Source organism: Alternaria rosae, assembly GCF_020736505.1.
Source record: "Alternaria rosae strain MPI-PUGE-AT-0040 chromosome Unknown BKA58scaffold_1, whole genome shotgun sequence".
NCBI lineage: Eukaryota > Fungi > Ascomycota > Dothideomycetes > Pleosporales > Pleosporaceae > Alternaria > Alternaria rosae.
The window spans coordinates 2,343,558-2,371,257 of record NW_025763570.1 but is presented as its reverse complement, the minus strand read 5'-3'; the positions used below and the strand labels follow the sequence as shown (position 1 = coordinate 2,371,257).

Sequence of the window (27,700 nt, the reverse complement as noted above, 5' to 3'; positions counted from 1 at the left end):
TGCTGGCATCGCGTCGTTCTGGGGAAGGATGATCGACATCAATCAACCCCGAATATACTGCAAGTTTCAGACATACAGGTCTTCTTGGTTACTGTGCGCACATGCCGTTCCATGACCTGCGCATCGCACACTCGATACCCTGGCACGCTTCCAGAAGCGATGCCAGTCTAGTTCCAGGACAGACGCGTCGTGGTCCTGCGACGCGACGGATGACGTATCTTTGATGGACTACAAGACATGCTGCTCGCAAAGCAAAGGTGGTGACAGCGTCAGCTAGAGCGATCACTGATCTCAAAACCCGCTCGTGGAGGAATATGCAGAGTGGCAATTCTCCCGCCCGGATGCCGAGTGAAATCTATACCTTCGAACGACACCACACAGTATGCGGTGGAGACAGGCCCTATACCCTGTGCCAGCGTTGCCGACATACTTGCAGAGAACGCAACAGTACCACGATGTTCTCTCGCAAAAGTCGCGTTGGAAGTCGTGTGCGCGTTGACTCAAGGGACAGGCCGCTTTAGTTGGGTGCTCATATCGCTTCGAACATAATCTCCTGAACCCAGTCCTCACGATCCTCAGAGCCCAACGCGCGTGCAGTATGCTCCCGTGCGCGCAAAGTCTTCTCTAACATATCATCTGACAATTTACTGAGCCAAACTTTCTCCGCCGATCCCTACGATTTGCAGCAATTATTCCGTTTCCCATATTTCAACGTTTTGTTGTTGCAGGGTTCGGTACGAAGCGCTGTATACGGCGCAAGCGACAGACTAAGACGTCTCCACACAAGTCGGGGACAGGGGGCACACTTGTCAACATCCCTACAAACGAGAACGTGCTGCAATCATACATATGAAAGTTGAAAAAGGGTCAGCGTACCTTCCCCATGCAGACATTGCAGCGTGGTGTGCACATCGGAGATTTTCTTTTGCCGTTGTTGGTCTTCTGCCGTGGTTGAGCTTGGTGGGGGTCCACATGTAATTTTGTAGGAGGATGGGGGGGGGGCGCCGACCAATCGTAGTGCCTCGTGTGGCGTGAAAGGAATTGGACACGGCTGGTACAGATAGACGAAAGGTGTTACAAATTGGTGCGGGTCCGACGATGCGATAACAGGCCTTCACTGTGCGTTGCGCCCAGACTTCAGCACACACTTTGCATTTGCTCGATGCTGCTTTAAGCAGATATCGCATCTATTTGACAGCGACGTTTTGGGATTGTGACTATGCGAGTATTAGCTGAGACGTCAGGGATCGTTCAAGATCGCCCGAAACGGATACCACATGTGTAATGACACTGCAGGGTGAGAAACGAAAGCAAGAAATAAGCGCAGTTTTCTCCAGTCAGAAAGTACGAGCAAGGATGTATACCAAGCATTGCCAGTGCGAACCGAACATGGTGTGGTATCTGGTGCAGATACGACATCGTGGTAGTATTGTCCTTATAGCCTGTGTAGTCGACGGCGCGCGCTTATGTGTCGTGCTATGCCCTCTCTCATCGCATCTTCATCTGGTGTTGTTCTACTTCTGCTCCTTCAGCTTGTCTTCAATCTCCTCCAGATCCTCGGCACTGTCGATCTCGATAATGCGGTTGACCTCACTTGTGTTCCGCATCAGCTCTTTTGCACCGGCGTACAGCATCTTCACCTCGCTGTTGCATGTGATGGGCAGGTAGTATAGCATAACGTATGGCACCGATAACCGTCCCGAGTCCTATCAAGTCTCAGCTTCCGTTGCGATGTGTATAATGGGTGCGGCGTACGAGGGTCAATGGGTAGCTCAAGAGCACAAATCGCGGTGCGTGGTCAGGGAGCTCATCGGCGAGGCTCTGTACGTCGGTATAGACCTCATCGTCCGACTGTCGTACTTCGAGCGTCTTCTTATCGATTTCGTCTGGCGCGCATGGGCGTCAGCGCCATTGTAGATTGTAGCGGCAGGCTGTGACAGGAACGACTGCGGCAAAAGCAGACCTAGGTATACGAACAGATAACGGCCTGGGGGTCTTTGGCGCGCGAGGTGCCCAGGCGGAACTTGCGTAGCTTGGACTTGGTCTCTTCCGAGAAAGTGTAGAGTCGTGCCTCGGAAGACTGGGCCGAGGTATTAGCGGACGACCGAGAATGACGCGCGCAGCAGCGAAGTGATGGCGGCACTTGCCATGATTTCGCACGATGCAGCAGACCTAGGTTGGCAACGGGCGTTTGAGGATGATCGGGGGTGGTGTAGGGCTGAGGAAGTGTGCCGGGCGGGATACGTTCGTTAGCGGGGTCTATGGGCGGGGGTTCCTGAGGTCGCCGGATGGCGCTAGCTAATGCACTACCGTCAGGTCGATACACCCTCACCTTTCTAGAAGGCTTTTCTTCTCATGCACCTAGCTACTCATACCTTCTTCCCCCTGAGTTACTCGACTTGATCCATGTTCGGACGACTGAATCAGGTTGCCAGACACTTGTCTCGTCCTATCCCCAACTTTGCTCATCGTTCTGCCGCCTCGTTCCGTCCATCGATAACGTCATCAGTCATGGCTTCGACACAACAGAAGAGTCTGATTCACACAGCGGGTTGTTTGATCATTGGCGATGAAGTTCTTGGAGGCAAGGTATGTAGGGTGGGAATCAATTGGGAATTCTGACAGCTGACGTGAAACATAGACAGTCGACACGAATTCGGTAGGCTATGCCGCATCAACGGCGCGGTACCTTGACTAATGTTACACAGGCCTACTTTGCCAAGTTCTGCTTCTCACTGGGCATCAACCTGCGCCGCATCGAAGTCATTGCTGACGATGAAGGCGAGATTATCGAAGCCGTCCAACGCATGTCGAAGAATTACGACATGGTTGTGACGAGCGGCGGAATTGGTCCTACGTGAGTGCAGGGTGTTGGCTACACCACGCAGCCGCTGAGCTAATGGGCGTCTAGTCACGACGACATCACCTACCAGTCGATAGCGAAGGCTTTCGGCTTGCCATTGAAGTTACACGATGCGGCTTTCCAGCGCATGAAGCGCCTGTCGAAGCCGCACAAGTCTCAGCCCGACTTTGACTGGAACGTCGAGTCTGCAGCGCTTAAAGCCAAGAAACGCATGGTGGAACTGCCAATTGATGATTCTAAATCGGATGAAGATCAAGTGGTTTTTGTCAGCGAGTCGCTTTGGGTTCCCGTTAGCGTTGTGAACGGTAACATCCATATTTTGCCCGGGGTGCCTAGATTGTTTGAAGCGATGCTGGACGGGCTGAAGCCCCGCATCCTGCCTAGGCTGACGGATCCGGAGGGCAAAGGCGTGCTGCGGATCCTCATCTCGACTCCGATGGCTGAGAGTGCCGTTGCTGGATATCTGACCGAGCTCGCAGCCAAGGCAGAGCCGAAAGGAGTCAAGGTGGGAAGCTACCCAAGGTGGGGAAAGGACCACAACACGGTAACGCTAGTGGGACGCGACCGCGAGTTCATGGAAAGTTTGGTGCCTGAGGTAGAAAAGGCGGTTCAGGGGAGGCGCGTAGCGGTTGAAGGCGAGGACGACGCTGACACGTCTGACAAGGACTCGTAGAGGGTGAGGCGAGGAAAGAGTGCCGCAGCCACAGTGTATATATCGAGTGTCTCGACGCAGGGACTTTTGGTCAAAATAGAATGCCTGTGAAGATGATGTTGGGACTAGACGACGGCTAGGGTGCTTCTCGAAGATTTGTCGAAGCAGCTTTGCCGCGTGCCACGCTGGACCCTGGGCAGAGGGCTAGATCACGCTGGAGGTGCGCACTCAAACGTAGTCGAGGGCGGTGGATGTCATGATTGCGTCGGTCACCGTGGTGGTCGGGGCGAGGCTCGCGGATGGTGGCAGAGGGTACCCGCCGACCCCGCTTGGGAGGGTTCCGTGTGGGCGTGGGCGTGGGCGTGGACATGGGCATCAGTGTGCTTCACGCCTGGCACCCGCATATTCGGACAGTCACATGCACGGCGAGAGGTGCAAACGCGAAAGCGACGCGGTGTGCGGCTAGACAGCCAACGTCTTTGCGGCCGCCTCCCCCTTCGCATCATGGCGAACCATCCCTTGCGCACAGTAGTGGTTCGAGGGCAGCGTCCGTGCAGGTGGGCGTCGGACGCTGGGATCGCATGGAAGCGTCGGAGGCGCGCCCATGCAGTGCGCTGTCTCCATGTGCCGCCGCTTTAGTGTGCCTTTGTTTTGGCGTGGGCGTAGGCGTGACGGGCAGCGGACCTGGGCAGGCGTCCGCTCAGAGGCACGCAGGCGGCGGGCAGCAAATGGCGAGACGGGTGCAGGCAAACGCCTGGCGGGCCTGTCTTGAGCGTGCAGCAGTGGCAGGCTGGTGTGGTGCAGCTGCAGCGGGCGTCCTTTTTGGTTGGCAGGGCTAGCAGGCTAGCGCTCTGGCCGCGCGCGAGCCCATGTCCTAGTCAGCGAAGTCAGCGTAGCGCAGCCCATGTTCCTTCAAAGCCCCAGACGGAGCTAGAGGGTCGTTTTTGCTACCGAGATCATCCATCCTGCTCTGCTCTCCCGTCCTCCTCTACCGCGACGACTCTCCTGGCCATCTCCCTCGCTGCTGATAATCCGGCCACGACCTCACCTCCAGCGCCCGTCACCGCCCCGATACGCCTGTCGCATCGCCACCACGCCCGCCGCCCTTGATCGCCGCCCCCATAGCCTCCTTCTCTTCTCTTCTGCTCTGCTCTGCTCTACTAGACCTATACCCTATACCCTAATTCCCATCGCCCGCGACCTGTAAACCGTCCGGCACCTTCCCCCCATATTCACAATGGCATCAAAGGTAGGCGCCCTGTACCGCCCGCGCCGCACGCGCCCCTGCTAACCCGCGCCAGTTTCTCCGAGAATACAAGCTGGTAGTAGTCGGCGGCGGCGGAGTCGGAAAGTCGTGTTTGACTATCCAGCTGATCCAGAGCCATTTCGTAGACGAGTACGACCCGACTATCGAGGGTGAGCTTTCCCGATCCGCCGCGTTATGCGCCAAAGCAAGCTAACCGCGCCAGACTCGTACCGCAAGCAGTGCGTCATCGACGACGAGGTTGCGCTGCTCGATGTGCTCGACACAGCCGGACAGGAGGAGTACTCGGCCATGCGTGAGCAGTACATGCGCACAGGAGAGGGCTTCCTGCTCGTCTACTCGATAACCGACAGGCAGAGCTTCGAGGAGATTATGACTTTCCAGCAACAAATCCTGAGAGTAAAGGACAAGGACTACTTCCCCATGATCGTCGTTGGCAACAAGTGCGATCTCGACGGCGAGAGGCAGGTCTCGACACAAGGTACGTTTGCTTCCCATCCCTGACCACCTGCACTTGCTGACCCTTGCACAGAGGGCCAGACTCTGGCGCGCAACTTTGGCTGCAAATTCATTGAGACGTCGGCCAAATCCCGCATCAACGTGGACAACGCCTTCTACGACATCGTACGCGAGATCCGCAGATACAACAAGGAAATGTCATCCTACACAGGTGCCCCTGGCTCAAACGGAAATGGCCCCACAAAGCAGACATTTGACACCGATGACCAGGCGGAGAAGAAGGGCTGCTGTGGATGCACAGTCATGTAAGGACACGGAAGCCATGATTCTTGTTGTGGAGAGATACCTACACCGCTGGGTTCGGTCGACCGCCCTGGCCATTGGCGGTGCTGCTTGGGCCAGCAGAAGAAAACACGCGACGCTACTGTTACGTACTGTCAGCCCACCTTCGTCTACGAAGGCCTGTCGTTCAAACACCTCTTCTTTTCGATACTGTCACTTAGGGTTCGCATTACGGGCTAACGGATTCACGTCTGCTGGATGCGCCTCCGAACACCCTACTTCTACTACTGGTATCGACTCCGTCTTTCTTATCTGGTGGCGCTCTTCGTGTTCGCGTTCATCTATCTAGACCGATTTCCTTATGGCATTTTGATCGGTACACTGTATTCCCTCCTGTCGGCATGCCATGCGAGGCACCATGCAGCACGCTTTGGAGAGTCAAAAGATTTCATATTTTTTTTTGACAGCTTTTAGGGTCGTTTAACTTTACCTACCTTCTATGAACATAATTCATCTCTACTCGCATCACCACTCAGCCTCGTCTTCTGCTCACAACACTTCCTGTTCGCTGCAGCATGGCGGCAAAATACAACCTTCATGCACGTCTTGTCGTGCTGTCGCACCCCGCACGAACACATTTGATCCAGATTGCCAGCTCACGTTGCATGGCGACTGCTGCTGGTGGTGCATTCACATCCCTCGGCGACCAGCGGCGATGCAATCGCAGTGATCATCCGCTTGGAGCCACAAGCGCGTGGTGTTTCGACTCGCGAGCCTTGCCCGGGCGTCGCCATTGGATGTAGATTATCACAGAGATGGCGCTATCCCTGCACGGCCGTTTCAGGGCCTACACCCCGACTGAAAGAGGGGAAGTCGATCAGGAGAGAGGCAAGTGGGCATCGGCAATGCACACGCGTGTCTCAAAAGCGACGCGATAGCGACTGGATTAGGGCCGACTGACCCAAGGAGCTTTTCTCCGGACGAACACCAGAACTCGCAGATCACCATCATTTCGTGAAACACTAGGTTGGCATAATCCGATGCGCCGTTCTTGCCGCATCCGCAACACGTGTGGCACGTGCCCAGTACGTCAACTCAACCTTTACGTCCTGAAGATCCGTTCGCCTCACTTGACCACTTTGCGGCCGTTCTTACCAAATATCCTCCCTTCTGTCCAACTGCAATCAAGGCGCGGCCCGACAATGTGGATATTCAGCAATTATTTACACCCGTTGCTGTTTAGGCTATTCCCAAAGCTTTCCCAAACGGGAAGTACGCCCTGCTCGCGTCGGCACGGATGATGACCTTGTTCGGCCAGTTCGCTGTAGACCAGTTCGGCTGCAGCTTCACTCGCTGCTATATGCACCTAAGCGTTCCAACGCCGTTGCATGCGCCTTGTTGCGGGTGGAAAGCCACTCATGTGGCCACTTCGTTATCCCTGTAGTACGCTGATCTTCGTAGCAAACACGCAACCCGCGGCCTTCACTGTACTTTTGGGCAAACTGTTCGTTCGACGGATAGCGATTGATTGTCAACAGGCGAGCTGTGGAGTGCCTGGGGCCCTAGATTCATACGTCTCTTTCCCCATCCGTGCGCAAACTGCATGGCGGATCATCGTTATCGGGATGCCCACAATAGCTCGCTTATGCACAGGTTCCAGTGACTGTCTCCTTTCGTAGTTCACACGGAGCTGGACCATGTAAGCAGAAACCAGGTTGGACTCCATCTCATTATGGCGGTTACAAGCTATGTCGCATATCAATTACTACGCTTATGCCAGAGATGAAGCATTGAGATCCTGTAAAGAAGAGCCCGTAGTGGCTCTACACCATTTACATCAGAATAGCGAACTCTTGCTCCGATCCTCAAGTTGAACAGATCAAATCGTGTAATTTGTATCGCCAGCGATTGGAGCCTCGGGTATATTACGCACATCCCACAACACAGCCTCCTGTCAAGAAGTCTGCCACAGGATTTCCACCAACACAAGGTCTCACTGTAGCCAAATCTCTGAACAAGGCTGTCGGTCCACGCGCTAGACTATCGTTACCGGCCCGTACCTGCACACATTGTTCCCATGTGGCAGCTCCCGCAGACTGGCCCTGCAACCTTGGCTAATAATGCGACAGCATGACGCGCAGCTGATGCAACTGTAAAAGGTACGCCGAGGAAGTGAGTGTCTTACATACATATATCGCACAGATCGGCACTCAGCGGAGGGATCTAGACCCTGACGTTAGCGGATTGACAGGGCTAGTGCGGGAACGACATTGAACGTCCCGTACATTGCAACTTCCCCGCCATAAACTCGATAAAAGAGCTTGAAAAGTCGACGCAGACAGTCTACTAAATCTACAGCCGGAATGCCTTGATATATATCTTCACAATGCACCACATCAACATCAATCTGTCGTGCTGCGTGACTCGAAGCCCCAGCGCTACTACCTCAAGTGCTTGTTCTCATCGTCGATTCCACACCAGTCGACACCCCAGCTTCGGGCCTGATTGGAACGGCATCATGTAGAGCCGTCGCTTTACGGCCCAAACTCACGATCCTCGATCTCATACTTGTGTATCGAGATCAAAGTGCTTGATTTATTGCTGCTTCTGGCAATTGCCGCTCGAGAGTGTGGATTGTAGGTCAAAACGCGGTGCTGAACGCCGTGCTGAGCGCCAGCCAATGGGCGGAAACTTGCGACGCGGTGGTGAGATGCGTACGGAAAAGTACGATGCTGACGGATTGTGGTAGAAGTACGGTACCGTTAGCTCGCCTGTCTGTGCTGGCGGGTTGTGTCGTGGTCATGTTCTCGTTCTTCGGGTATGACGTCTTTTCCTCCTTCCTCTTTATTAAACCGCGCAAATTTACTCAACACCTCTACCTCTTGAACGCATAACTGCAGCGTTGCGTGTTTGTGTAAGTAGCCAATAGTTCTACACATTCTTTCAGACTAGACATGCTTCTACACGGGCGACATCCGGCTTTCGATTCGCATATATCTTGCAAACTCGGGAAATTCCGTCAGCGTACGCCATTGACCTCATTATCCACGACTTCCGGAAACACGGTAGCTCTTTCGTAACTCTAGCACCAAAAAGAAATGTTACCATTGTTGGGCACAAAAACTATGACCAACTCGTTCACTGTTCTCGGAAACGATCGACGCATATGCTGATTTTCTCATTGGTTCGTACGGTACGGCCCGTCGGTACTACCACTACGACGGATAGAGGGGACTGCATTGTCTCTCCGATCATCTTGCTAGCGAATCTGAAGATCGCAATTGTACGCGATAAGGGCTGGAGGCGAAATAGCGATGGGCACGAGATTCCGTGAGCGTAGATCGCAGAAGGGCCGATATGTGCTTATATGCCATATGTCTGACCAACGTTCATGGAGAAGTCACACATACACATTTCCGATTGCTTGAGCGTTTCGAGTGCTACTTACACGTTGCTCTGCATATGGCACTCTCGTGATTCACTGAGGCCGCTCTAGCTACCATCAGCAAGGAGAAGAGTCTGAGTCTGAGATTAAACGACGACTTACCTGCTCAGACTAGAGCAAACACTTTACCACTAACCTACTGTTTGCTGACCTTGGGATGAGTCTGATTTAATGTACCAGTTGAGTCACATACTAGAACTGCGTCGACTTAAGACGTCTGGAGATCGAATGCGAGTCCTACGTAACACTGACTTCATGCCTGCGCAAAGGGAGTCAGAGCAGCCTACTGCCAGTCGGAATTTCAATTAGCGCATTATATCTTGACACAGTCTCGGTAAGCGTCTCATTGAGGAAGTTTGACCCTGACCAAGACGATTACCTTGCGACTGCGTTTCGACGAGTCGGTCGACCCAAGACCTATAATTGGTTGAAAGCCCAAAGGTTTGTCTTCATTACTGCTACTATCACGTCAATCAAGACCATGTTAAAGTTGAAGATGAAGGAAGTGGCAAATTGAGTCTGCCGCGTGCATTGCAGGAGCTGATCTAGTAGCTACTGAGGCGTGTTGTACCGTCACAACTAGGTCAGAGGTAACCTCTGGTGTTGGAATAGACAGTAAAACCGACGTTATTATTAAGGTCACAACACAAACAGCACAAGATGTCACTGCTGTTGATTATGTCACCGTTTGTGGGACAGCGTTTATTACTAGTACAGGTAGCGTGTATGTCTGGACAGTATAGCCTCAATGATACATGATTTGAGGAAGTAATAGTATGACTAGGCTGAGATGCAGAACCCAGTGTCTTGATGATTGCGGTATTCGTGAAACTGTGTCGTGAAAAGATAGAGTATTCCTCCACCGCCAGACTAACGCCTTGTACCCATGACTAGACGATAGGGATAATGAACAGTTGGGCCTCATACGTCGTTAGACGCCCTCTAGGACATCACACCTTGTGCATATAAAGAAATTGTGTATGCCATCACACCAACGGGACCGCTTTTGGCGCAAGTGTCTTTTGCGAAACCTCAGTGCCCAGATCTGCTGCTGCATTTCGAATGACAGCTGCCAAACACCTCAATCGTTCTCCAACTCGTCCAACTCTTTCTGTCTCCTCTCTAGTTCTTGTCTCATAGCCTCCGCTTCTTTCTTCAATCTCTCCCTCCTAGCTGCCTTCTCTTCTTGCGAAACTCCAGGGTTAGGTGACGAGCCCGCACTCGGACGTAGAGGCACAGATAGCGAAGGGTCGATATTGGCGTTCCCATCGGCTTGGGATGGGTTCAATATTGACGAGATGGCGTTCGGTCGATGAGGCACAGGGTTGGCAGTCTCTTCTGGGTCCATGGTAGCACTACGACTGCGCTTCCGGGGTGATGGTGCGTTGGGTTGTGTGGTCGGTACCAGAGCAACCGGGTTTGAGGTTACAGAAGCGTTTCCGTAATAGTGGGTAAAATCGACGGCAATGGGACCTCTAGGTTCAGGTGTATAGTCTTCTCGAGACTCAAGCGCCGTCGATGGGTCTGGAGAAACAGAATGCTCGAATGCTGGGGTTTGAGACGGCCGCTGCGGTGGGGAATAGTCGGCAACAGAAGGCGCTGCTTGAGAACCTGTGTCACCAGCCGGTACGACCCGTTTCCGGCGTTTGATCTCCTGCTTCTTCATTGCGACAGGGCGATGTGTTCCATGTAGCTTGTAGTAGAGCCCTGCAAATTGGAGTTAGCTATCGCCGATGGTCCCATTCGTCAATACTTCTTAACAGTTTAGACTTACCACAAGCGTTGCATATTATGTGACCAGCATCATCCCGTCTCCAAAGTGGTGTGATCGTAGTTGCGCAGTTTTGGCATGCGGGAATAGCACTTGTAGAAGCTGCTGCTGCCGCTGCGCTGGATGCAGCATCTGCTCCGTTTGTTCCGTCACTTGATGCAGCATTCGCCTGAGCCAATGCAAATTTAGCAGTTTTAGACACGCGGTTGTTGAACGCTGGGCAACCACTGCAGCCTTGTTGACCGCCAGTACCATTACATCGGCCTCCGCCAGGGCATGTACCAGCTGTCATCTGATCTGCAGCAACATAGGTCGCGACTCGGGGCGAAGCCGCAAGGGACCCCGGTGACGTTCGGTTGCCGTCACAAGGGCCCGGAGTTGGGCTTTGCTGCACGGGCATAATCGGCTGAGTCTGAGTGTTGCGTTTGAGATTCACTGGACGTGATTGATTCCGCGCTTTCATGTACAAGCCACATGCGTTGCACACAGTTTCTCCAGCTGGTGATCGGCGCCAAAGCGGCGTTTGTGTTGTCTTGCAGTTGCTTCGGTCCATTAGCGTCTTCTCTGCAGATCTGGTTTCAACTGTAATCGAGCGACCGGTGACTGGTGGCAAGCACACAGCAAAATTTCAGACAACGTACCTACAGACTTGTCCGGCAACGGGCGCGTTGGATGTGTCATAGCTCATGTTGGGCAGTTGTAGAGATGTCGAGTTTGTCGGGTTCGTCGGTTGCTCTGAGATGGGCACCGCATCCTCCAGTGAATGATATATCTCATGTCTTTGGTCTTCCTGGCTGTGACTCTGATGCTGTTCCTGTGACGGGGTCTCTGTCCTCGGTCTGTGGTGCTCGTGGGCCTGGTTAAGTAATCGTAGACTCTCGGCCATCTCTAGCTCGTCCTTGCTCGTTTCCCGCGATAGATGATGTGGATGTGTCGGAGTTGGAGCTAAAGAGGTGCCCCCGCTCCCTGGAGGATGTGCCATGAGGCCAGTCTTTGGTGACCTTGGGTGTGCGTGTAAGAAGAGTGGGCTTACGGCCGTGGTGACACACTGTTGCCTAGATTTCGTGAATCGGTTCCTACAGCCCGGGAATTGGAGCTGCTCGATCCAAATAAGTGTTCGGACTTTGCTATCGGCTAGATCTGATATCCGATCAGGGTGAAGGTCAATCTGGAGCAGGCGCTAACGTGACTTGGTGTGATATGCGGGTCTTCGGGCCTTTGTAGACACCTGGGCAACCTTTAGGAGGGTCTGGCACAGTGATGGCTGGCAAACGACTATAAGAATGATGGGTCTAGCAAGGGAGGATATCAGGTGGGCTCGGGATCCCCGTCGTCATAATTCTGCGCAAGTTGCCTACTGGTCTGGCGGTGCTGGTGCGGTACAAGCTGGAATTCTTAGGCGGTGAATGGGCGGCGGTGGCCAATCAAGACTTTGCTATTCTAAGCCGAGAATTAGCGCGACAACCCTGAGAGCACGTCCACGGCGGCCATAGCCATAAGACAAGCTCAGGAACGGCGAAGAGCATTCGACCTTTTGCATCGCACCTGCATATTCCTGGGTGCGGAGCCAACCAACCCTCAGGTACATGCACTCTAAGATGCAAGTCGGACGTCCTTATCTCCGATACATGGGCTCGGCGGCAAGAAAAAGGAAAAATCGGCTCTATCAGTCTTGGACTCCACTTGAGCCTCGCAACACACCAGTTGTCGGCGGAAGAGGATCCGGCTCGCCTACGCGACTAGCGATTTGTAATGGTTGCTTCCTCCGCACGCCACTCACGCAGCCTTGCACCAATCGAAGGGGGGCGAATTAATTCGTCCATACTGCCGTTGATTCTATGATCGCTACAGGAACTACATCGCAAGAGATCTGGAGCCCTATCTTGGAACGCAACGCGCTCCATCATGATGCACTAGTAGGAATGCAAGCCTTAGTAGCCTCTTCGCTTCATGCACTGCGGACACTAGACAGGCAAGCGAACACGTGTAGGGACTACAGCCTCGTTTAGATCAGATAATCTATCATACACCAACTGTCCAAAAGCTTCTCCCCAACCCATGTAACCAAAACCTGGGTATGATCATCGAGCCAACCTTGAAAATCCAACACAATGCACAAAACCAACCCGTTTCGTCAAGGTCCGTAGACCATTTCTACGCCAGATGTCCATAACATGTAATACTTGGTTTAATGCATGATAAGCGCGCGACGAGGTTTCTGCCGAGCCTAGACAAGGCGAGCGATCTACGAATGAGGAATCTTCGACCGCCATCCTCCTGCTCACGAGCTGCGGACTTAGACTTGTTCAGCGCCCCAGCCGGCGTCAGCATCACTGCAACATCGTCAGTAACATGGAAGACATGTTGTCAAAATGTATTGGGGCCGTACCGCATGTTCGCTGGGGGCTCAATGGAAGGAATGAACTCCAGAGCAGCGTAGCCCACACCGATTATGCCAACGATTGTGCCTGGCACAATGCGGAACCAGCGCTCACCGACAATGACGGAGCCGATGAAGATGTAGAAGATGCCGCGGCCGAGGAAAGAGAACATGAAGGAGGCATAGCGTGCCACTTGCTGGGGGATCTGGAACTCGAGGAGCGCAGTTCCTGTTGCTTGTTAGCGGGATGTGGCAGCTTGAGGACGCTCAGCCTTACCGAGACCGAATATGATCAGGTATACACCGAGGATGATATGAGAGCTGCGCAGACTGTCAGCGCTTTCCTATGTTATATGATGTGGTTTTGGGCTTCGATCTGCCATCTTCGGGTAGCATGACTAGTGGTTCAACCCTCGCAGTTCGTACGCTGCTTGTGCATCGTCGCAGACACGCACATTCGCATGTATGGTGTTCAAGCCGATCGCATGCCCAGGCAGATATGAACCAGGCTAGCGAGTGTCCTTCGACTGGCAGCTTGGATCTCTGCTCAGGACTCACGCGCGCCTGACAGATGTGCCCGCCAAATATAGTACGCCGATCCAGAATTGTACGACGAGGAGAGGCGATGCGACGGGATTGGATTGTTGATGGAGGTGCCGGGTACACTCACAAGTCGTTGAAGGGAAACAACTTCGCGATACCACCGAGGACCACGAATACAGCCACGGCGAAATTCACCATGCGACTACAAGCCCAGTTAGCTTTGATCCCCAACACTCCCAAGTCCCAATGGCTCTGTGGAAAGCTGCTGCCTAGCTTCGGCACAGCTCGGCACAGCTCGAGCTCTACTCACAAGATGTCTGAGAAATCCATGGTGGACGATTGACCGGCGAGGTGTGGGAAACGCACTTTGACGACTTGGCGCAACGGACTGGGGCGGAGACGGATGGGACAAGATGGAAGATGCAGCTGGTTGTGATAGAGCTCGCGGGTACGGTTGGTGCTGCGCAATGTCGGCTTGCGACGAGACGTTGCAAGGGAACCACAGCCAAGCTCCCGCGCTAAACGTCATACCCGCTTTCATTGGCCGACGCGCGACCAAGGGGTTCTTCCAGGTTCAAGACTGCTCGTCTTCGTCTCTCCAACATCGTGCTGTTTGGTATTCTCGTTGCCTACACACCCGTGTATTTCTTGCACATTTCCTAGTGTTTAGGATAGAGACACATTCAACTCCAGGACAGAGTACCCGAATCAGTGGCATTTCATGCATAGAAGGGCTGGGATCTGTTGGTTGGGCCTGAATGCCTCTCCTCATGACCTACAGTCTTTGCCTACTTGCACGCTTGACAGGACATGTTCGTGTTCCTAGGTTTCCCTACGGGCATCCGACCGCGCTCGCCCATTCCGGTGCAGCTTCACCACATACTCGCAAGCTCACGATATTTACAGCACAGAACAGTTATTTCTTCACATACGACCATAGGATCTTGAGAATTAGGCTTCCCGTCCGCTCAGCCATATACAAGCAAGATACCGGCGGATTAGTAGTTAGGTGGGTGACCACTAGCGAATCCCCGCTGTTGTATGTTTTTGCTGGTCAATCTGTCATGAACCAAGTTCGAGCAGGAGCATCTTCAGCTCTCTTTTGCCCCGTTTTTTTGTACCCCCAGAGCAGGCAGTGGCGGGCGACTTTGAAGAATTGCGTGACGAGTAAGGCTGGACAAGAGGCGAGTATCTGCGAGGTGCACTTGACCCCAAATGGTGTCTCCAGTTTTTACCATCTTCCGCGTCTCTAACATCTCCACTCAATACATGCAAGGCTCGCAGTGTTTCTCTTTCTATACGACCAATAATTTCCGGAGGTTCTTATGCGATAACAATTGACTATATTGGCAATCCGTTAACAGCCAAGTAGGAGTACACTGCCTCACGATCAAATTGTTTGCAACCTTTCGTCATTATCGCATTAGTAGAGCTTGTTTGCTCTACAACCTTCACGATTACCAGGACTCGCCAGGACTCTAAACCTACTGTACCTATTGGTTTGCTATAAAAAGAAGGAATGTCGACATGTCGCCTGCATTAGCATATGCGTGAATCTAGCTCAGGAAAGCACCTAGGCAGTCTTCCAAGAAAGTTGTGTTCCCTTATTGCCATGGTATCGAGCTGTTCCATGGCCATCGCGCCCTAATGCGCCTTGCTGTACCATTGTTGGAGGCAGGCTAAGCACGAGCCTACCTAATGACAGGCCCTCGTCCTCGGCTCCACGTGTACGGGACGTGAGGCATCGGGTACGCCTGCATTGCGTCAAAGTACCAACCCGGCCGGTACCTAGATACAGTTTGAGGCTCTTGGGAGGACGGTTGGGCTCCGACGAGCCCAGCAGAACTAACTCCCAGTCCATAGCCTGTTTATAGGCCACTAGATTACTCGCAATGTTAACATACATTGAGCGGCAGCTTCGATTGGGAATCCGTTCTTTCTAAAGCTTGCCCAGACCTGGTAAGCTAGGGTGAGTTGCTTAACCGCATCCTGTACGCGATTCATGCGTACCTGAGAATTCATGGAATGGAAGTAATGTACTGGGGAGGCAGAGTCCATGAGCATGCTACGGGCGGATGTTTGACGGCTACTAAGCAGCCGTGGTGAAGTTCCTGCATGGACAACGGCGCCGTCTAATCCGAAGATGGGGTTAAGAGCAATGGAGTCGGTGACCCTGAAGTCGAATTGCTCTATACACCCGTGGATACGAGAGCTCCTTCACTATGAATGTCTTCCGCTTTGGATTCAATATCATGATCTTCTTTCTCATACTCGTCCTCCAATCGCCAAAGTACCTGGCAAGCCCTCGGCTTGAGAAACCGTATTGGGGTTGTTGATCTCTTATAGAGTTTCTTCGCCACCTCTCTGACTCGCTTCGTATTGACACCGTGCAAGAGTCCTTCCGCAATTGGACGACCGTCGAACAGTTACCGATATAGAGTAGCGGTGGTGGAAGCGCGAGGCGTTGACGTGAGCGGGCTATCCAACCGTGCAGTGCGCTAGTGAAGCAACAGGAACCACCGTTCGGGGCTTACTCCGCGCGGAGACGGCCACCACAAGGACGCGCTACCACAATCAACACAACCCTGGGTCACACCACAGATAGAGAGCATATTGCGCAAGGACTGCGACGGGCGCTACGGATACCTGTTGGAGAGGGCGATGAATCCTTGAAGCGGTTAGAAGCACCCGAGACTTCTACCTCACCATCTCGATCTGGCTGTCCTAGGGTGGAAGTAGGAACGAATCGCGCATGATCGCATAAACTGCGCGACATCGTTAGTTCACCTCCCGACCTCCCCTTAGACCTTAGCACCGCCTCGGCTGGTCTGTGACGTATGGACTGGACCGTCGAAGTTTAATAAGCCAGCTCTATGTAGGGTACATCCTTAGCGCATGTGTCCCCAAGGTCCTCGGGCGCGAATGTTGGCGATGGAGCTTCAGCACAACAATCTTCGATGCATTGGCATGTTGTACAGCATATATACAGCTACGAGTGTACTTGTTCCTAGACACGTTCAAAATGAATTGCCCAGGTGTCAGTCCAGCAGAACACGGAACCGTTGGACGACGTTGAGTGGTGCGGCTCCTCTGGTTGGGAGACTTAAGGGTGCCGCACATTTTAACTTTGTTAGCACGCAACGCTGCAGGAAGCCACGAGGCGGATCGGATCAGCCATACTAAGGCCTTCTAGCATATGTACAAGTCGCGGCCTTGCAAGCGGGAAGGCCCCTTTGCTGGAACGTTGATTCCTTCTTTGTTTCCACCTCTTGCCAGACCGCTTCGACTTGGATACTGTGTCTCGCCGGACGTGACGAGACATGAGATGGCCGCAGTACCTACTACTGGTCCTCGCGGCATGTGCCTCGATCGGGGTAGCACAGGACGCCGCCATGCTTAAGGCGATCGGCTCGCTTCCAAACTGCGCGGTATGTAATCCAACATAGGTCAAATGATATGTAGCTAATCGTTATAGCAATTGTGTCTGGCGACAGCTGTAGTTGAATCACCCTGCCAACTTTCGGATAAGCAATGCGTATGTGCCAACGCTGAGCTCCAGAGTGCAGCGGAAAAATGCGTAATTTCGTCGTGTACAGTGAAGGAGAGCTTGAGTAAGCTCAAATTCCAGCTAGACACTGCTCGTTTGCTTACAATACTCTCCCAGCCACCAAAAACGTTACTTCAGCCCTCTGCGACGTGCCTGTTCGCTCGGAAATTACCCATTTACGCGTGGCAAACATCGTCTTGGCCGTAGTGACAGGTTCCTGCATCCTCTTACGCTTTGGTTACCACGCATTTTTCAACGTCAATGGGCTTAATTGGGACGACTTCTTTGTACTAGCCACGGTGCTTCTAGCCATACCCTCTGTCGTTATTGTCGACAGGTGTATGCTTCCGAATGGCATTGGTGTCGACGTTTGGAACGTCCCATTTGACCACATCGAAAACTTTATACGATGGCTATACGTCGTCACTCTACTATACCTCATCCAAGCTGCCTTAGTCAAGATTACCCTTCTTTTCTTCTTCCTACGGATATTCCTCAGACGGCGAACAGTAAAGCTTTTGTGGGGGACTATCATATTTGTTGGATTATGGACCTTCTGCATCTTCATTCCCGCCTCAATCCCATGTCTGCCGGTAAGTCAAGCCCACTCGCGAGGTGCACGGTACCCCGGCTAACTTAGTCCTTGGGAATGTAGGCCAGTGATTTCTGGACAGCATGGGACATGGAAAGGCCAACAAAATGTCTCAACATGGATGCGGTAGTATGGATGCATGCGATTATAGGCATTGCGTTGGACGTCTGGATGATAGCCATTCCTCTATACGAGGTTTATCATCTCCAGATGACGTGGGTGAAGAAGTTCGGTGTGGCTTTGATGTTCTCTCTTGGTACCTTGTCAGTACCCTTGCAGCCCACATTACACTATCTAGCTCCAAGCTTACGTTTCCGCAGTGTCACAGTAGTGTCCATCCTCCGCCTGAAGTCACTCTTTTTCTTCGACGGGGACAGGAACTATACATGGAAGCAAGCGAAAGTCGTTCTGTGGTCAATGTACGAGCTCCATGTCGGAGTAATATGCGCCTGCATTCCGACTCTCCGCTTGATCTTCATCCGCGCAATTCCCACGGTCATCAGCTCGATACAAGGAAGCACACAGAGAAGCAGCGCAAACGGAAACGCGAGTAGAAGTAGAAGTCGTGGCACAACTCAGAACGCAGACACGTTAAGGAGTGACAGAGGTGGGAAAGAAGGCCTGGCCGTTGAACCCAACACCATTACGTACACCCGGACTTTTGCAGTCCGGCACGAGGACCACGATGAGGAGGCCGAACTTGTCCACATGGAGGATTTAAGTGATAAGACGTCAAGAGAACGAGGTGATAGCTATACTAGTGAGCTGAGCCTATAGCTACATTTTAACGAGACGTCATACTTAAGGTCAATCAGCCATCGCCAAGTCCATACTCGACGCTCAAGTTAGTAAGCATATTCAACTTGTAAACCTGGGCAAGGTATGAGTGGCGCATTCTATTTGAACTAACACAAGACGCGTTCTAGAGGTGTCCGCAGTTCGCCGCATTATCAGCACATAAATCATATCGAATCCAACGCCAAACCCGCAGGCCAACTTTCGTCTCTCGTCCTTTGCCCATAGAGATGTTCGACGAAGCGCTTTGATGCCATGAACCCGTTCTGCTCGGCAAACCATCGAGCCCGCTCGTACTGACTTTCGGGAAGCTCTCCAAACTGTGCATCGAGGTTGACGTTCCACTGCATCAAAAGCGACATCGTGTCGACATGGCCCCACTCTGCTGCTGCTTCGAAAGCTGTCCGCCCATCGCCCTTGGCCGGCGGGTAATTTGTATCGGCCCTGTGCTCGAGCAGAAACGCTGCAATGCCGCAGAATCCATTCAAAGCAGCTAGTTGCAACGCGGTGCCGCCAGAGTATACTGGGACTGTATCGATAATCGCATCCTGGTCGGTGAGATACTCCACAATATCGAAGCTACCAGTCTCGGCAGCTCTTTGCAAAGGCGTGCGACTGATACCCATACTGCGCGTATACTGCAGCTCCGCCCCATGCTCCACCAGGATCTTCACCAGGGGAAGACTTTGTATGTCGATAGCGGCCAGTAAGGGAGTCACTCGTTGTATGTGACTCTTGATGTGCTTCGACATTCTCAAGCCATTAAAGGATACGTATGCGTTTGGACTGGCACCGCGCTTCAACAATAGCCGTACCATCTCGGAGTCGTCCGCGATGATCGCTTCACCTAGAGGGCTAATAGCCGCTTTCTCTTTCAGAAACTCCTCGGTGAACGGCTCGATCTCATCGATATTGACAACATCGCATAGAATGTCGATTCTAGAGATGTCGCGGTGCCTCACCGCTTGGCGAAGTGCCGCAACACCATAGACGCTTCGTCCAATTGAAGATATCCCTGCCTTGGCTGCGTCTAGGAGGAGATGTATCGTGGCGGCAGTCGCTCTTGACTTGATTGCTCGCAATAACGCCATCGAATCAATAACAGAGACACCTTCTGTCATAAGAAACCTCATCCAAGCTATGTTGCTCTTCTCAGCTGCGACGGCAAGGAGGGAAGGCAACGTAAAGATTATATCACCCACCAGATATAACGGGCCAATGCCCCCAGGAAGAGAGCAATGCAATCCCGGTGCTTTCCCCACGTACACTTGATGATCCCAAGATGCATGGAGCTCATCAGGATCCATGCCAAGCTTTAGCAGCCATTTACAGAGTTTGTAGTCGTTCTTTGCCATAAGATGATAAGCAACAGTTCGGAAACACAGCTGAAGTTCACTCTGGTCTAGGACAGCACCAAATCTCTTTGAAGTCATGTACGGTACCTCTAAACCGTGGAAATACAGTGTCTCTAAGGCGCAAAGATCGTCGTCCTTGCTTGCAGCTTCCAATGCAGGCTTCCAAATGGGATTCCGTAATAGAAGGGTACTGACTGTCGAGATCTGAGTACCTTCCAACATAGCTAGAAGGCCTAACACACCTAAACGGGAGCAGTCTTCCATCTGTTCGACGAAGGTGATAGCAAAGGTAGAGTCGCCGAGGCTGATCGCGAGTTCGACAATGCGTGGCCCAGGACGAATTCGAGCTCGCTTTTCGTTCAATAGGGTGTACCTGTGGTACGCGAGCCTTAAGTCGTTCTTTCCAATGGCATCGTCGAGCGCTGACTCTTGATCTACAAAGGAGCCAACTTTATCAGTATTTGCCATAGACTTGTGTTCTATCATCGAAGACGCCACTAGACTCCAGTCTGCGTTGTCAAACGCCTCCAGAATCGATCTGTCAATGGATCCGGATGCGCCGAAATTGCCTATGTGAGGGTCTCCGTCGTTAAGGTGATACCCCAGAAGACTGAATGCTTCCAGAATCGTCTCCACAGCCATTTCGTTGTGCGGACGGAGAGCAGCATGGAGTGCGCCCAAAATTGCTGTCCTGAGTCTTGGGTCTCCCCTCGGCAGATAGTGCTGTTGGCTGTACAGAACAAATTGCAGAACGTCTCTAGCTAAGGAGTTTTGCGCTTCCAAGTGCGTCCCGTGTTTTCCCTTGGTGAAATAATGTTGCAGTAGGCCTGCTTCCAGCCATGCGATGATCCCTACCTCCGAAGCTTCCACCAGCTGCTTAAGAGATGTCACGGAAACTTTGTTATCATCAGTCCCGAGGAAATTCTGATGAGGTTTGGCCCCAGCGTCAAGAGCGATGCACATCAGCTCTGTCTTTTCTGATTCGCTGAGTTTGGCGGAATGTCTGGAGTAATGAGAACGATTGGACTCATATCCTTCGACAACATGGTCAATCAGCTCGTCAAGTTGTACATGAGTTGCCTCTCGACACATGTGCATACATAGTGTTTTCGCAACCGCGAAATGACCCGAAGCTACAGCAAGCTGAAGTGGGTAGGTTGGTTTCGACTCGGACGGCCAGTCCATCATGACCTGCTCGTGAGGGTCCATGTCCAACTCAAGCATGGTTGATACAAGATCCACATCCCCAACCCTGACAGCAGTAGCAAACACCCTTTCTTTGATAGCATCCAGAATCGGAGTCGGGAGGGCCTTCAAGCTTCGTGAAACGTCACCCAGAGGAAGCGTCTTTAACAGTGCATAGGCATCATTTGAAGTTGTACGGTCGCCCGACGATATGTTGTTGGCAAGTGACGCGATTGCGTACATGGGAAGTGTTGTACTGTGGCTTCCATATGTAGTATCCACGAGCGGCCAATGTTTTGAATGGAAGATCGCATCGAGCTGCATCTTGGAAGGCTTCGTCCACTTCACCAACTGCTGGGAAGAAGAGAGGCTCTGTGAGATGGAGTCAAAATTGATAGAATGCGTCCAGGAAAATGGCAAGCTATACTCGGCAACACGGGTGGGCTTGTTGAAGCTGAGGCCGTGTATCGAGGGCGAGGTAATCGTGAATAGGCCAAAGTCTAGTTCGGCTTGCATAGAAGACGAGCTTGTGGCAGGAGCTGGTATGATTTGAAGGCCGTTTGCGGTGTCCATGGTTGGGGCGCATGACCGTCGTCGTACGCCGATATCTTTGGGAAGCCGATGGGGACCTGGGTACGATGAGCACTAAATATCTAGATCAAACCATAACTCACCATGGTGTAGGGTGTTAGCAAACGAGCTACGCCGTGCTATCTCCTGCAAGACTCTATTTTGGGGGATTCCGCGTCCCTTGAATAACACTTCGACTTGCTCGAGATCAATTGAGTTCCTCATCAAATACCTGATAGTGGCTGCCCATTCGGCCGTGGTCAGATTCTTCCGTAGTTCCCATTTGCGGAAATGCCTTTCGTATTGTGATTTACTTCTGAGCGTTAGAATTTCTTTTACTTTTGCTGCAGCAGGAGTGGAAGTACCTAGCGACGAAACCATGATGCTTCTTCATGTGCGCATCGATCTTATCGAGTGACTTTTCCCAGTATAGGCTCTCGATCGTTGTACGATAGCGATTCCATATTGCTTCATCGAGTCTGTCAGTCCTGACAGTGTTGTTCATCTTGTGCAGCGAAGCGTCAGGCTGAGGGGAAGAGAGTAAGAAGTAGGGTAACGAGCAGGCTGAAACTTTTGGAGCATGCCTAGATATTTGACCGGCCAAGCTTGGGTTTCAAGCCGTGCTTGATGCATGCTGCGCCTGTCCGCCACGTCTGATGTGCACTAACAACACGACTTCGATTCCCCTACCTCAGTCAGCCGCGTACTACCCGACCAATCATGCAAAACCTGGCTGCATGGTGCTGCCGCAAGATTCTGTAAACGGGGCAACGATCCTTGGCGGAACTGACCAATTGTGCAAAACCTGCGGGTGGCACGGAACTCCAGCACATCGCACAACAAAATCTTGGGTTGTATGATGACAACAAGTGACCAAGGCTGGTTAAAGCGAGATTCTGTGAAGATGGCCCACCCTGTAATGCTGGGCTGAATGGAGGCGCAGCCATGTTGTCCAATCATGCAAAATCTGCAAAAGTACCATTACAGATTCTGTAGAGGCTTCATTAGCAGATTCTGCTTTCGAGCATATGATAAAGACGGGATGAAGGTTGCGCTCTTCCTCGAAAGCACATCCCTCTCAAACGTCGCATCGCTCCTCACGCTCTGCGTTGACAGTTATCAGTAGCCTTGGAACAATTCGCCATGTCTTCCTGGTCGGTTGAAGCAATCATAGCTTTTGTGACTCTACTAGCCACCTGCATCCCTCTCCTGGCATACTTCTTACGCAAATTCATGCCTCGTCGTCAGATCGCGCGCTCGGAAGTCGGTATATTGATTGATCTTCAACGTTGTCCTAACTCTGCTTCTGACAAATACCAGATGTTGAGCTTGGAAACACGGACGAGAATCATGGTTGCGCCCTTGTCCTCACAGACTTTGGGATACGTAAAAGCCGTACACGGTAGGTGCTGGAACGATACCGCAAAACCTGGGCTCTGAAAGCTAACGAATGTTTGCGTTAGTTCGATGACTTTATAATGAGGTCGACACTCAACGCCGTCGATGCATAGCGTCAGATGTAGCTATTCCTGGGAGGGTGGTCGCATCCCATCTTCGCAACATCCCACAGCGTTCCAGGGTTTCATCAGAGGTGGCTATCGGCATGGACGGAGTGGTTTCAGACCTGTTGTACGATTAATGCGCCGGGGGAAATGAAGATATGACAGAAATATGGCGGCACATGAGCGTTGGTTGGGTGACGGTATAGCAACAATGGAGTCTTATATCTCTTCAACCAGCATCAAGCGCCAGGTGTCTTCGCCGCGTAAGCTTCATTGCACCCTTATTGCAAACTCCAAACGCCCAAGCTCAATTGCAGGATGTGCTCTACAGCAAGCCCATAGGCAACGCGGGGATGGCCTGACGAGGCCTGGTATCCAATCCTCGAGCTTTGTTCAACTCCAATTCCAGCGGTAATGTTGCCGTTCCTCAAAGGAAGTAGTCGGCCACTGGCTTCTTCGCCGGCATGCCTCGCGAGTCCTGGGGAGCAGCTTCAAACACCCGGTACCGCCGTCCTGGACCGTCTCTATTCTTCTGATAAGTGTCGTTGAGTACGGAACTCAATCGCCTCTCGCCATTTGGTCCAGCGTTCGAGCCTAGGACCCAGCCTCCACCACCACCTGCTCTGTCGCCGTTTGACCTCCTTTGGAAACCAGCGTTTGATCCATCCTCGCCAAGTTCCAAGATGGCGGCTACATTGCCGCAACGGTAGCAGTAGTTTGGCGCTGACCAGACAGTAACGATTGTTGAGTCGAACATCTCCTTGAAACCTTCCATGACCAATTGATGTGCTCTTGCGATGAGACTGAGATCGTTCTTATGGTTGAACGTCTTGACAATATCGGCTCCAAATAGGAAGCCTGCACCACGCGGTGACAGGCCCCACCCGTCAATCTCATCGGGGTCGGACCAGAGGAGATCACACATAGCTCCTTCGTGTGGCACTTCTTGTTTCCGGTCCAGAAGTCGGATCTTATCCACTGAGTCGACGAGTGGCGACAGACCTCCGTGTACGCATAAAATGGCTCCGGTGTCGTTTCGAGCTGAGCCGTTGGCAGACGAAGTTGCGCCCGTTCCTGCAGGGCCAACTCGTCCGGGTGTTGGGGCAACAGGGGACGAAGAGCCCATGTTTGCGCTTACTTGCGAAGCGGCGCTTGACTGGGAGTCTGAGTTGCGCGCGTAGCGGTACATAACCTCGCCATTCGCGTTGAGCGTTTCAATCTCGATGTCTTGGTCAATGTCGGGCATGTTCTCTGCGTTGCTGGACTCGGCTATGGGGCCATCGGTGGCTTGGAGCGATGTTGCGGCGCCTTGTACGAGAGCACCGAGGGCTAGATAATCAAAGACTTCGCAGCAATACCTGCCAATGTTAGCATTGACTCTAGATCCAGACCGTGGGATTGCGAGCTACCTCCAGACGTTTGCGCTGCCGTATTTCCGTAAGCACTCATCGTAAAACCCGTATACAGTCGTGATCTGGCGAGACTCATGGTTGCCTCTGATGAGTGTTATTCGGTCTGGATATCGGACTTTGAGGCATAGGAGCAGGAGGAAAGATTCGAGCGAGTAGAAACCGCGGTCAACAAAGTCTCCTGCATGGAGTCAGTATGAAGGAGCATGGCAAGATTCGGTTGGCTTACCCATAAAGAGGTAGTTCGTGTCCGGTACGTCTCCACCGACCCGGAAGAGCTCCATCAGGTCGTGAAATTGTCCATGAATATCACCACATATCTAGCCACGCCATGCGATTAGCTATGCCCAAATGCCAACTCAGTATAGTGCCTACCGTGACGGGCGCATCCACCCCGACCACGTTGCCTTCCTCGATCAACAGCTCGCGTGCCTTGTAACATAGCTCTCGGACTTGGTTCTCGGGTATCGGACGGCATGCGCGAAGCTGCTGGATAGCTCTGCGATTGGTGTCAGCCCCATATATCGTACATTTGCTAGTCGGCTGAGTGGCTGTCCATACTTGTCGAGGTCGCTACCACCGGCGCTCATGGCGACAGCTATGCGCTATACGCCCGCGCAGGGCTTTCGGGACGTATGAAGTCTTTGGTTGGCAATTGCGTGCGTAATGCGTCTGCAGCTATGGAAGCTGTTCGTAACGGAAGATTCTGGTGGGCGCGAACAGTATGGAGGGTGGCGGTACGCGTGTGGCGTGTTACAGATGCAGTGAATGTGCGGGTCTTGTGGCTATGTGATAGTTGTGTAGGACTATTAAGCTGAAGATAGCGAATGTTGGAGGGCGGGAGCTCTTTGGTAGGTGAACAAGTCAAGGTGGTGGGCTGGTGGAGGTCGAGGGCGAGAGATCCACAGCGGGCATGCGAATGCGTAGGGATGTCGGTCCAAGCCCGACCTGCTAGCTCCGCCGTCCATGTGCACTCCACCAGAACACCATCACCACCGTCAACCCCGCTCCCCCGCCGTCCACATCTGCTCGAGGCATCTCAATTGGCACAGTATGATATTGGCTACTACACGACTTCTATCCACCAGCTGTTAACGACTCTCCAGGCCCAGTGATGCCTCCGCAATTCGCTCTCTAATTTCTCAACCCACACACACAACATGCCTCCGCACCTCCACCCGCGGTCGCGCATGACAACTTCGCTCTTCGGAACGACGCTCATGGTCTCATTTCTCGTCGTCGCTGCTCCCCACTTGATACCCTGCCCGGTCGACCCTCGCACACTCGCCGATTCCGCAGACCCCACAGCAGAGAACAGGAGGAGACGGCGGCGGAGAGTGCCGGAAGACGAGAGTTGCAATGGAGTCATGAGTGAGGAGCGGAGGAGGCAGCGCCTGATCGAGGAGAAATTGGCGGCGAAGAGGGAATGCCCAGTGCCCAAGCCTGGTGGTCTGATTGGGCAGGTGCTGGGTGTACAAGACGACGAGGGCAAAGAAGAGCAACAACTGACCATCTTGCAACGAGTCGAGAAGATGGTGTGCAAACCCCGGGGGAAGAACGACAATCAATAACAGGAGGCTTGGGAGAAGATTTAACTAACAAACGTATCACGGCTGCATGCGCCCACACACGTGGGAAACGACAGCCACGCCAGTACGACCACCGCACCCATCCACCTGTAAATATACCGCGATATTAGAAAGGGCTGCATTAGACTGTATATAAGTAGGACCCGGTCCTGATCGAACAACCCAGCATCCACTCCTATCTGTGTACATGTCCGTCACAGCACTGTTCTGCAATTCGTGAGAATGCGAGGAAAATGTGCATCAGGAGATTTAATCGCAGTGCTCTGGTGCAGACAGCGAGACCCTGACCCGTGTTGGGTAGTGCAACGCAAAGCAACGTGATCGCACGTCGCGTAGCGTGAACTACGTCATGAACCCTCACCAACCACCGCCCTTCGCTGCCCACGCTTTTGAACTCAACACCAGCGCCGAAGTCATTGGTCGATGATTAAGAAAGCGATCAAAATGCCTTCAGAGCCCCTACCGAAATCCCAGCGGATGAGCTACCGCATCGGCCGCGGTGAACAAGGTGTGCTAACATTCGAGCCCTACAAGTCCGAAATCCTCCCTTTGTGGCGTTTCAAAACACCTGCTATCGCACAAAAGTCGTCGTCTGAAATCTACGCTAAATTTCTGGAGTACGACAAGAAGGATGACTTCGTGGGCATGGACATGTCCCGCAAGTTCTTGCAGATGGGTATGACCAGGGCCAAGAGATATGCAAATCATGCTGGAGGAAGAAAGTACGACAAGAAGACCGGAGAGCAGCTAGAGAGAAGCAAGGGCCACGAGGGGCAAGATGAGAAACTGGAGGCTAGCATCATCTTTAGGGAGGTTTGGGAGAAGGCCAAGTTGCACGAGGGCTACGTGGACAAGAAGGAGAGGTTCATGAAGGAGCAAAAAGAGTGGGATAAAGAAAAGAAGAAGGAGGCCAAAAAATGAGGGACCACAACGATGCCGAACTACCACCAAACTGGCACGCGCTACATCCACCAACGAAGCAAAAGAGAGGATGAGCATTCTAAGACTCGAACTTAGATCTCTGGTTGCATCCGCATCTGCTTCAGACTTGCACGAACTATAAACAGAGTGGACCTAGATCAGTATCAACAGTCCAAAGCACGATTAAGCGCCCGCCCCTGAGAAGGTCCACGGAAATTTGGCACGAGCGTCATACCACTGGACTAAATGCTCTTTGGTCTGTTACCAGATGAGAGGATGAACAATCTCATGTATAAAGACCGAGGAATGCCTGTATAAATAACCTCAAACGAAGCACAGAACAGAGACAAATCTGGGATATCACGTTAGGTGCCTACCTTTACCTGGCAGACGTTGGTCTACATGGAAAACTCCACGCTTCAATGTATATGGACAAAATGGACAACTCCTCATGCAAGCCGCAAAAGGATAGGCAATATACTCACCCAATATACATGCTCAGCGTTACGGATCTAATCACCTGTTGTCTCTTCTTAGGCTTTTCGCCACAGGGAAATGAGGGGAGATTAGTAGTAC

At 52.5% G+C, this 27,700-nt stretch overlaps 10 protein-coding genes across 10 annotated transcripts; 5 read left to right on the top strand and 5 right to left on the bottom strand.

Moving 5' to 3' along the window:
• Positions 1-1,514: 1,514 nt before the first annotated feature.
• Positions 1,515-2,077, bottom strand: BKA58DRAFT_303062 (uncharacterized protein; the record flags this gene model as incomplete). The annotated part of the gene is made up of 3 exons (XM_046166952.1): positions 1,515-1,706; positions 1,756-1,886; positions 1,978-2,077. Coding segments are annotated over 3 exons (423 nt in total), but the record flags the coding sequence as incomplete, so codon positions are not given.
• A 434-nt stretch (positions 2,078-2,511) lies between these two features.
• BKA58DRAFT_302981 (MoaB/Mog domain-containing protein) lies at positions 2,512-3,536 on the top strand (the record flags this gene model as incomplete). Its single annotated transcript, XM_046166951.1, has 4 exons — positions 2,512-2,589; positions 2,642-2,659; positions 2,709-2,857; positions 2,912-3,536. 4 exons carry the CDS (start codon positions 2,512-2,514, stop codon positions 3,534-3,536), a joined length of 870 nt encoding a protein of 289 aa, XP_046031067.1.
• A 1,112-nt stretch (positions 3,537-4,648) lies between these two features.
• Positions 4,649-5,783, top strand: BKA58DRAFT_14926 (ras family-domain-containing protein). Its single transcript, XM_046164752.1, has 4 exons — positions 4,649-4,764; positions 4,817-4,931; positions 4,985-5,260; positions 5,312-5,783. Exons 1-4 carry the CDS (start codon positions 4,753-4,755, stop codon positions 5,545-5,547), a joined length of 639 nt encoding a protein of 212 aa, XP_046031066.1. The 5' UTR covers positions 4,649-4,752; the 3' UTR covers positions 5,548-5,783.
• Positions 5,784-10,046: 4,263 nt separating this feature from the next.
• Positions 10,047-12,109, bottom strand: BKA58DRAFT_446618 (uncharacterized protein; the record flags this gene model as incomplete). The annotated part of the gene is made up of 3 exons (XM_046174195.1): positions 11,382-12,109; positions 10,740-11,339; positions 10,047-10,672 (listed from the first exon to the last, which is right to left on the bottom strand). The coding sequence occupies exons 1-3, from the start codon at positions 11,716-11,718 to the stop codon at positions 10,047-10,049; spliced, it is 1,563 nt and encodes a 520-aa protein (XP_046031065.1). The 5' UTR covers positions 11,719-12,109.
• Positions 12,110-13,032: 923 nt separating this feature from the next.
• BKA58DRAFT_433952 (Golgi apparatus membrane protein TVP15) lies at positions 13,033-13,989 on the bottom strand (the record flags this gene model as incomplete). Its single annotated transcript, XM_046173235.1, has 5 exons — positions 13,033-13,069; positions 13,126-13,345; positions 13,394-13,437; positions 13,787-13,861; positions 13,970-13,989. The coding sequence occupies 5 exons, from the start codon at positions 13,987-13,989 to the stop codon at positions 13,033-13,035; spliced, it is 396 nt and encodes a 131-aa protein (XP_046031064.1).
• Positions 13,990-17,051: 3,062 nt separating this feature from the next.
• Positions 17,052-18,575, top strand: BKA58DRAFT_433951 (uncharacterized protein; the record flags this gene model as incomplete). The annotated part of the gene is made up of 5 exons (XM_046173234.1): positions 17,052-17,087; positions 17,135-17,270; positions 17,324-17,799; positions 17,862-18,061; positions 18,119-18,575. The coding sequence occupies 5 exons, from the start codon at positions 17,052-17,054 to the stop codon at positions 18,573-18,575; spliced, it is 1,305 nt and encodes a 434-aa protein (XP_046031063.1).
• A 92-nt stretch (positions 18,576-18,667) lies between these two features.
• BKA58DRAFT_14788 (uncharacterized protein) lies at positions 18,668-22,287 on the bottom strand. The gene is made up of 3 exons (XM_046164723.1): positions 22,069-22,287; positions 21,808-22,016; positions 18,668-21,762 (listed from the first exon to the last, which is right to left on the bottom strand). The coding sequence occupies exons 1-3, from the start codon at positions 22,206-22,208 to the stop codon at positions 18,761-18,763; spliced, it is 3,351 nt and encodes a 1,116-aa protein (XP_046031062.1). The 5' UTR covers positions 22,209-22,287; the 3' UTR covers positions 18,668-18,760.
• A 1,339-nt stretch (positions 22,288-23,626) lies between these two features.
• BKA58DRAFT_14785 (Metallo-dependent phosphatase-like protein) lies at positions 23,627-25,322 on the bottom strand. Its single transcript, XM_046164722.1, has 5 exons — positions 25,176-25,322; positions 24,990-25,113; positions 24,844-24,934; positions 24,615-24,795; positions 23,627-24,563 (listed from the first exon to the last, which is right to left on the bottom strand). The coding sequence occupies exons 1-5, from the start codon at positions 25,202-25,204 to the stop codon at positions 23,633-23,635; spliced, it is 1,356 nt and encodes a 451-aa protein (XP_046031061.1). The 5' UTR covers positions 25,205-25,322; the 3' UTR covers positions 23,627-23,632.
• A 279-nt stretch (positions 25,323-25,601) lies between these two features.
• BKA58DRAFT_14772 (uncharacterized protein) lies at positions 25,602-26,377 on the top strand. The gene is made up of 2 exons (XM_046164718.1): positions 25,602-25,665; positions 25,727-26,377. The coding sequence occupies exon 2, from the start codon at positions 25,775-25,777 to the stop codon at positions 26,183-26,185; it is 411 nt and encodes a 136-aa protein (XP_046031060.1). The 5' UTR covers positions 25,602-25,665; positions 25,727-25,774; the 3' UTR covers positions 26,186-26,377.
• A 270-nt stretch (positions 26,378-26,647) lies between these two features.
• Positions 26,648-27,124, top strand: BKA58DRAFT_396487 (uncharacterized protein; the record flags this gene model as incomplete). The annotated part of the gene is made up of 1 exon (XM_046171363.1): positions 26,648-27,124. One exon carries the CDS (start codon positions 26,648-26,650, stop codon positions 27,122-27,124), a length of 477 nt encoding a protein of 158 aa, XP_046031059.1.
• Positions 27,125-27,700: the final 576 nt, after the last annotated feature.

What these genes read in the sequence shown, in the direction of transcription:
- BKA58DRAFT_14926 (XM_046164752.1), top strand. An exon ending in GTACGACCCGACTATCGAGG is followed by an intron (nt 4,932 to 4,984) that starts GTGAGCTTTCCC and finishes TAACCGCGCCAG; the next exon opens with ACTCGTACCGCAAGCAGTGC. An exon ending in GAGGCAGGTCTCGACACAAG is followed by an intron (nt 5,261 to 5,311) that starts GTACGTTTGCTT and finishes ACCCTTGCACAG; the next exon opens with AGGGCCAGACTCTGGCGCGC.
- BKA58DRAFT_14788 (XM_046164723.1), bottom strand. Translation starts at nt 22,208, where the DNA reads ATGAACAACACTGTCAGGACTGACAGACTCGATGAAGCAATATGGAAT. An exon ending in CATCATGGTTTCGTCGCTAG is followed by an intron (nt 22,017 to 22,068) that starts GTACTTCCACTC and finishes AACGCTCAGAAG; the next exon opens with TAAATCACAATACGAAAGGC. An exon ending in TGCTAACACCCTACACCATG is followed by an intron (nt 21,763 to 21,807) that starts GTGAGTTATGGT and finishes CATCGTACCCAG; the next exon opens with GTCCCCATCGGCTTCCCAAA.
- BKA58DRAFT_14785 (XM_046164722.1), bottom strand. Translation starts at nt 25,204, where the DNA reads ATGAGCGCCGGTGGTAGCGACCTCGACAA. An exon ending in CACGAACTACCTCTTTATGG is followed by an intron (nt 24,796 to 24,843) that starts GTAAGCCAACCG and finishes GACTCCATGCAG; the next exon opens with GAGACTTTGTTGACCGCGGT. An exon ending in GGCAGCGCAAACGTCTGGAG is followed by an intron (nt 24,564 to 24,614) that starts GTAGCTCGCAAT and finishes TAACATTGGCAG; the next exon opens with GTATTGCTGCGAAGTCTTTG.
- BKA58DRAFT_14772 (XM_046164718.1), top strand. Translation starts at nt 25,775, where the DNA reads ATGCCTCCGCACCTCCACCCGCGGTCGCGCATGACAACTTCGCTCTTC.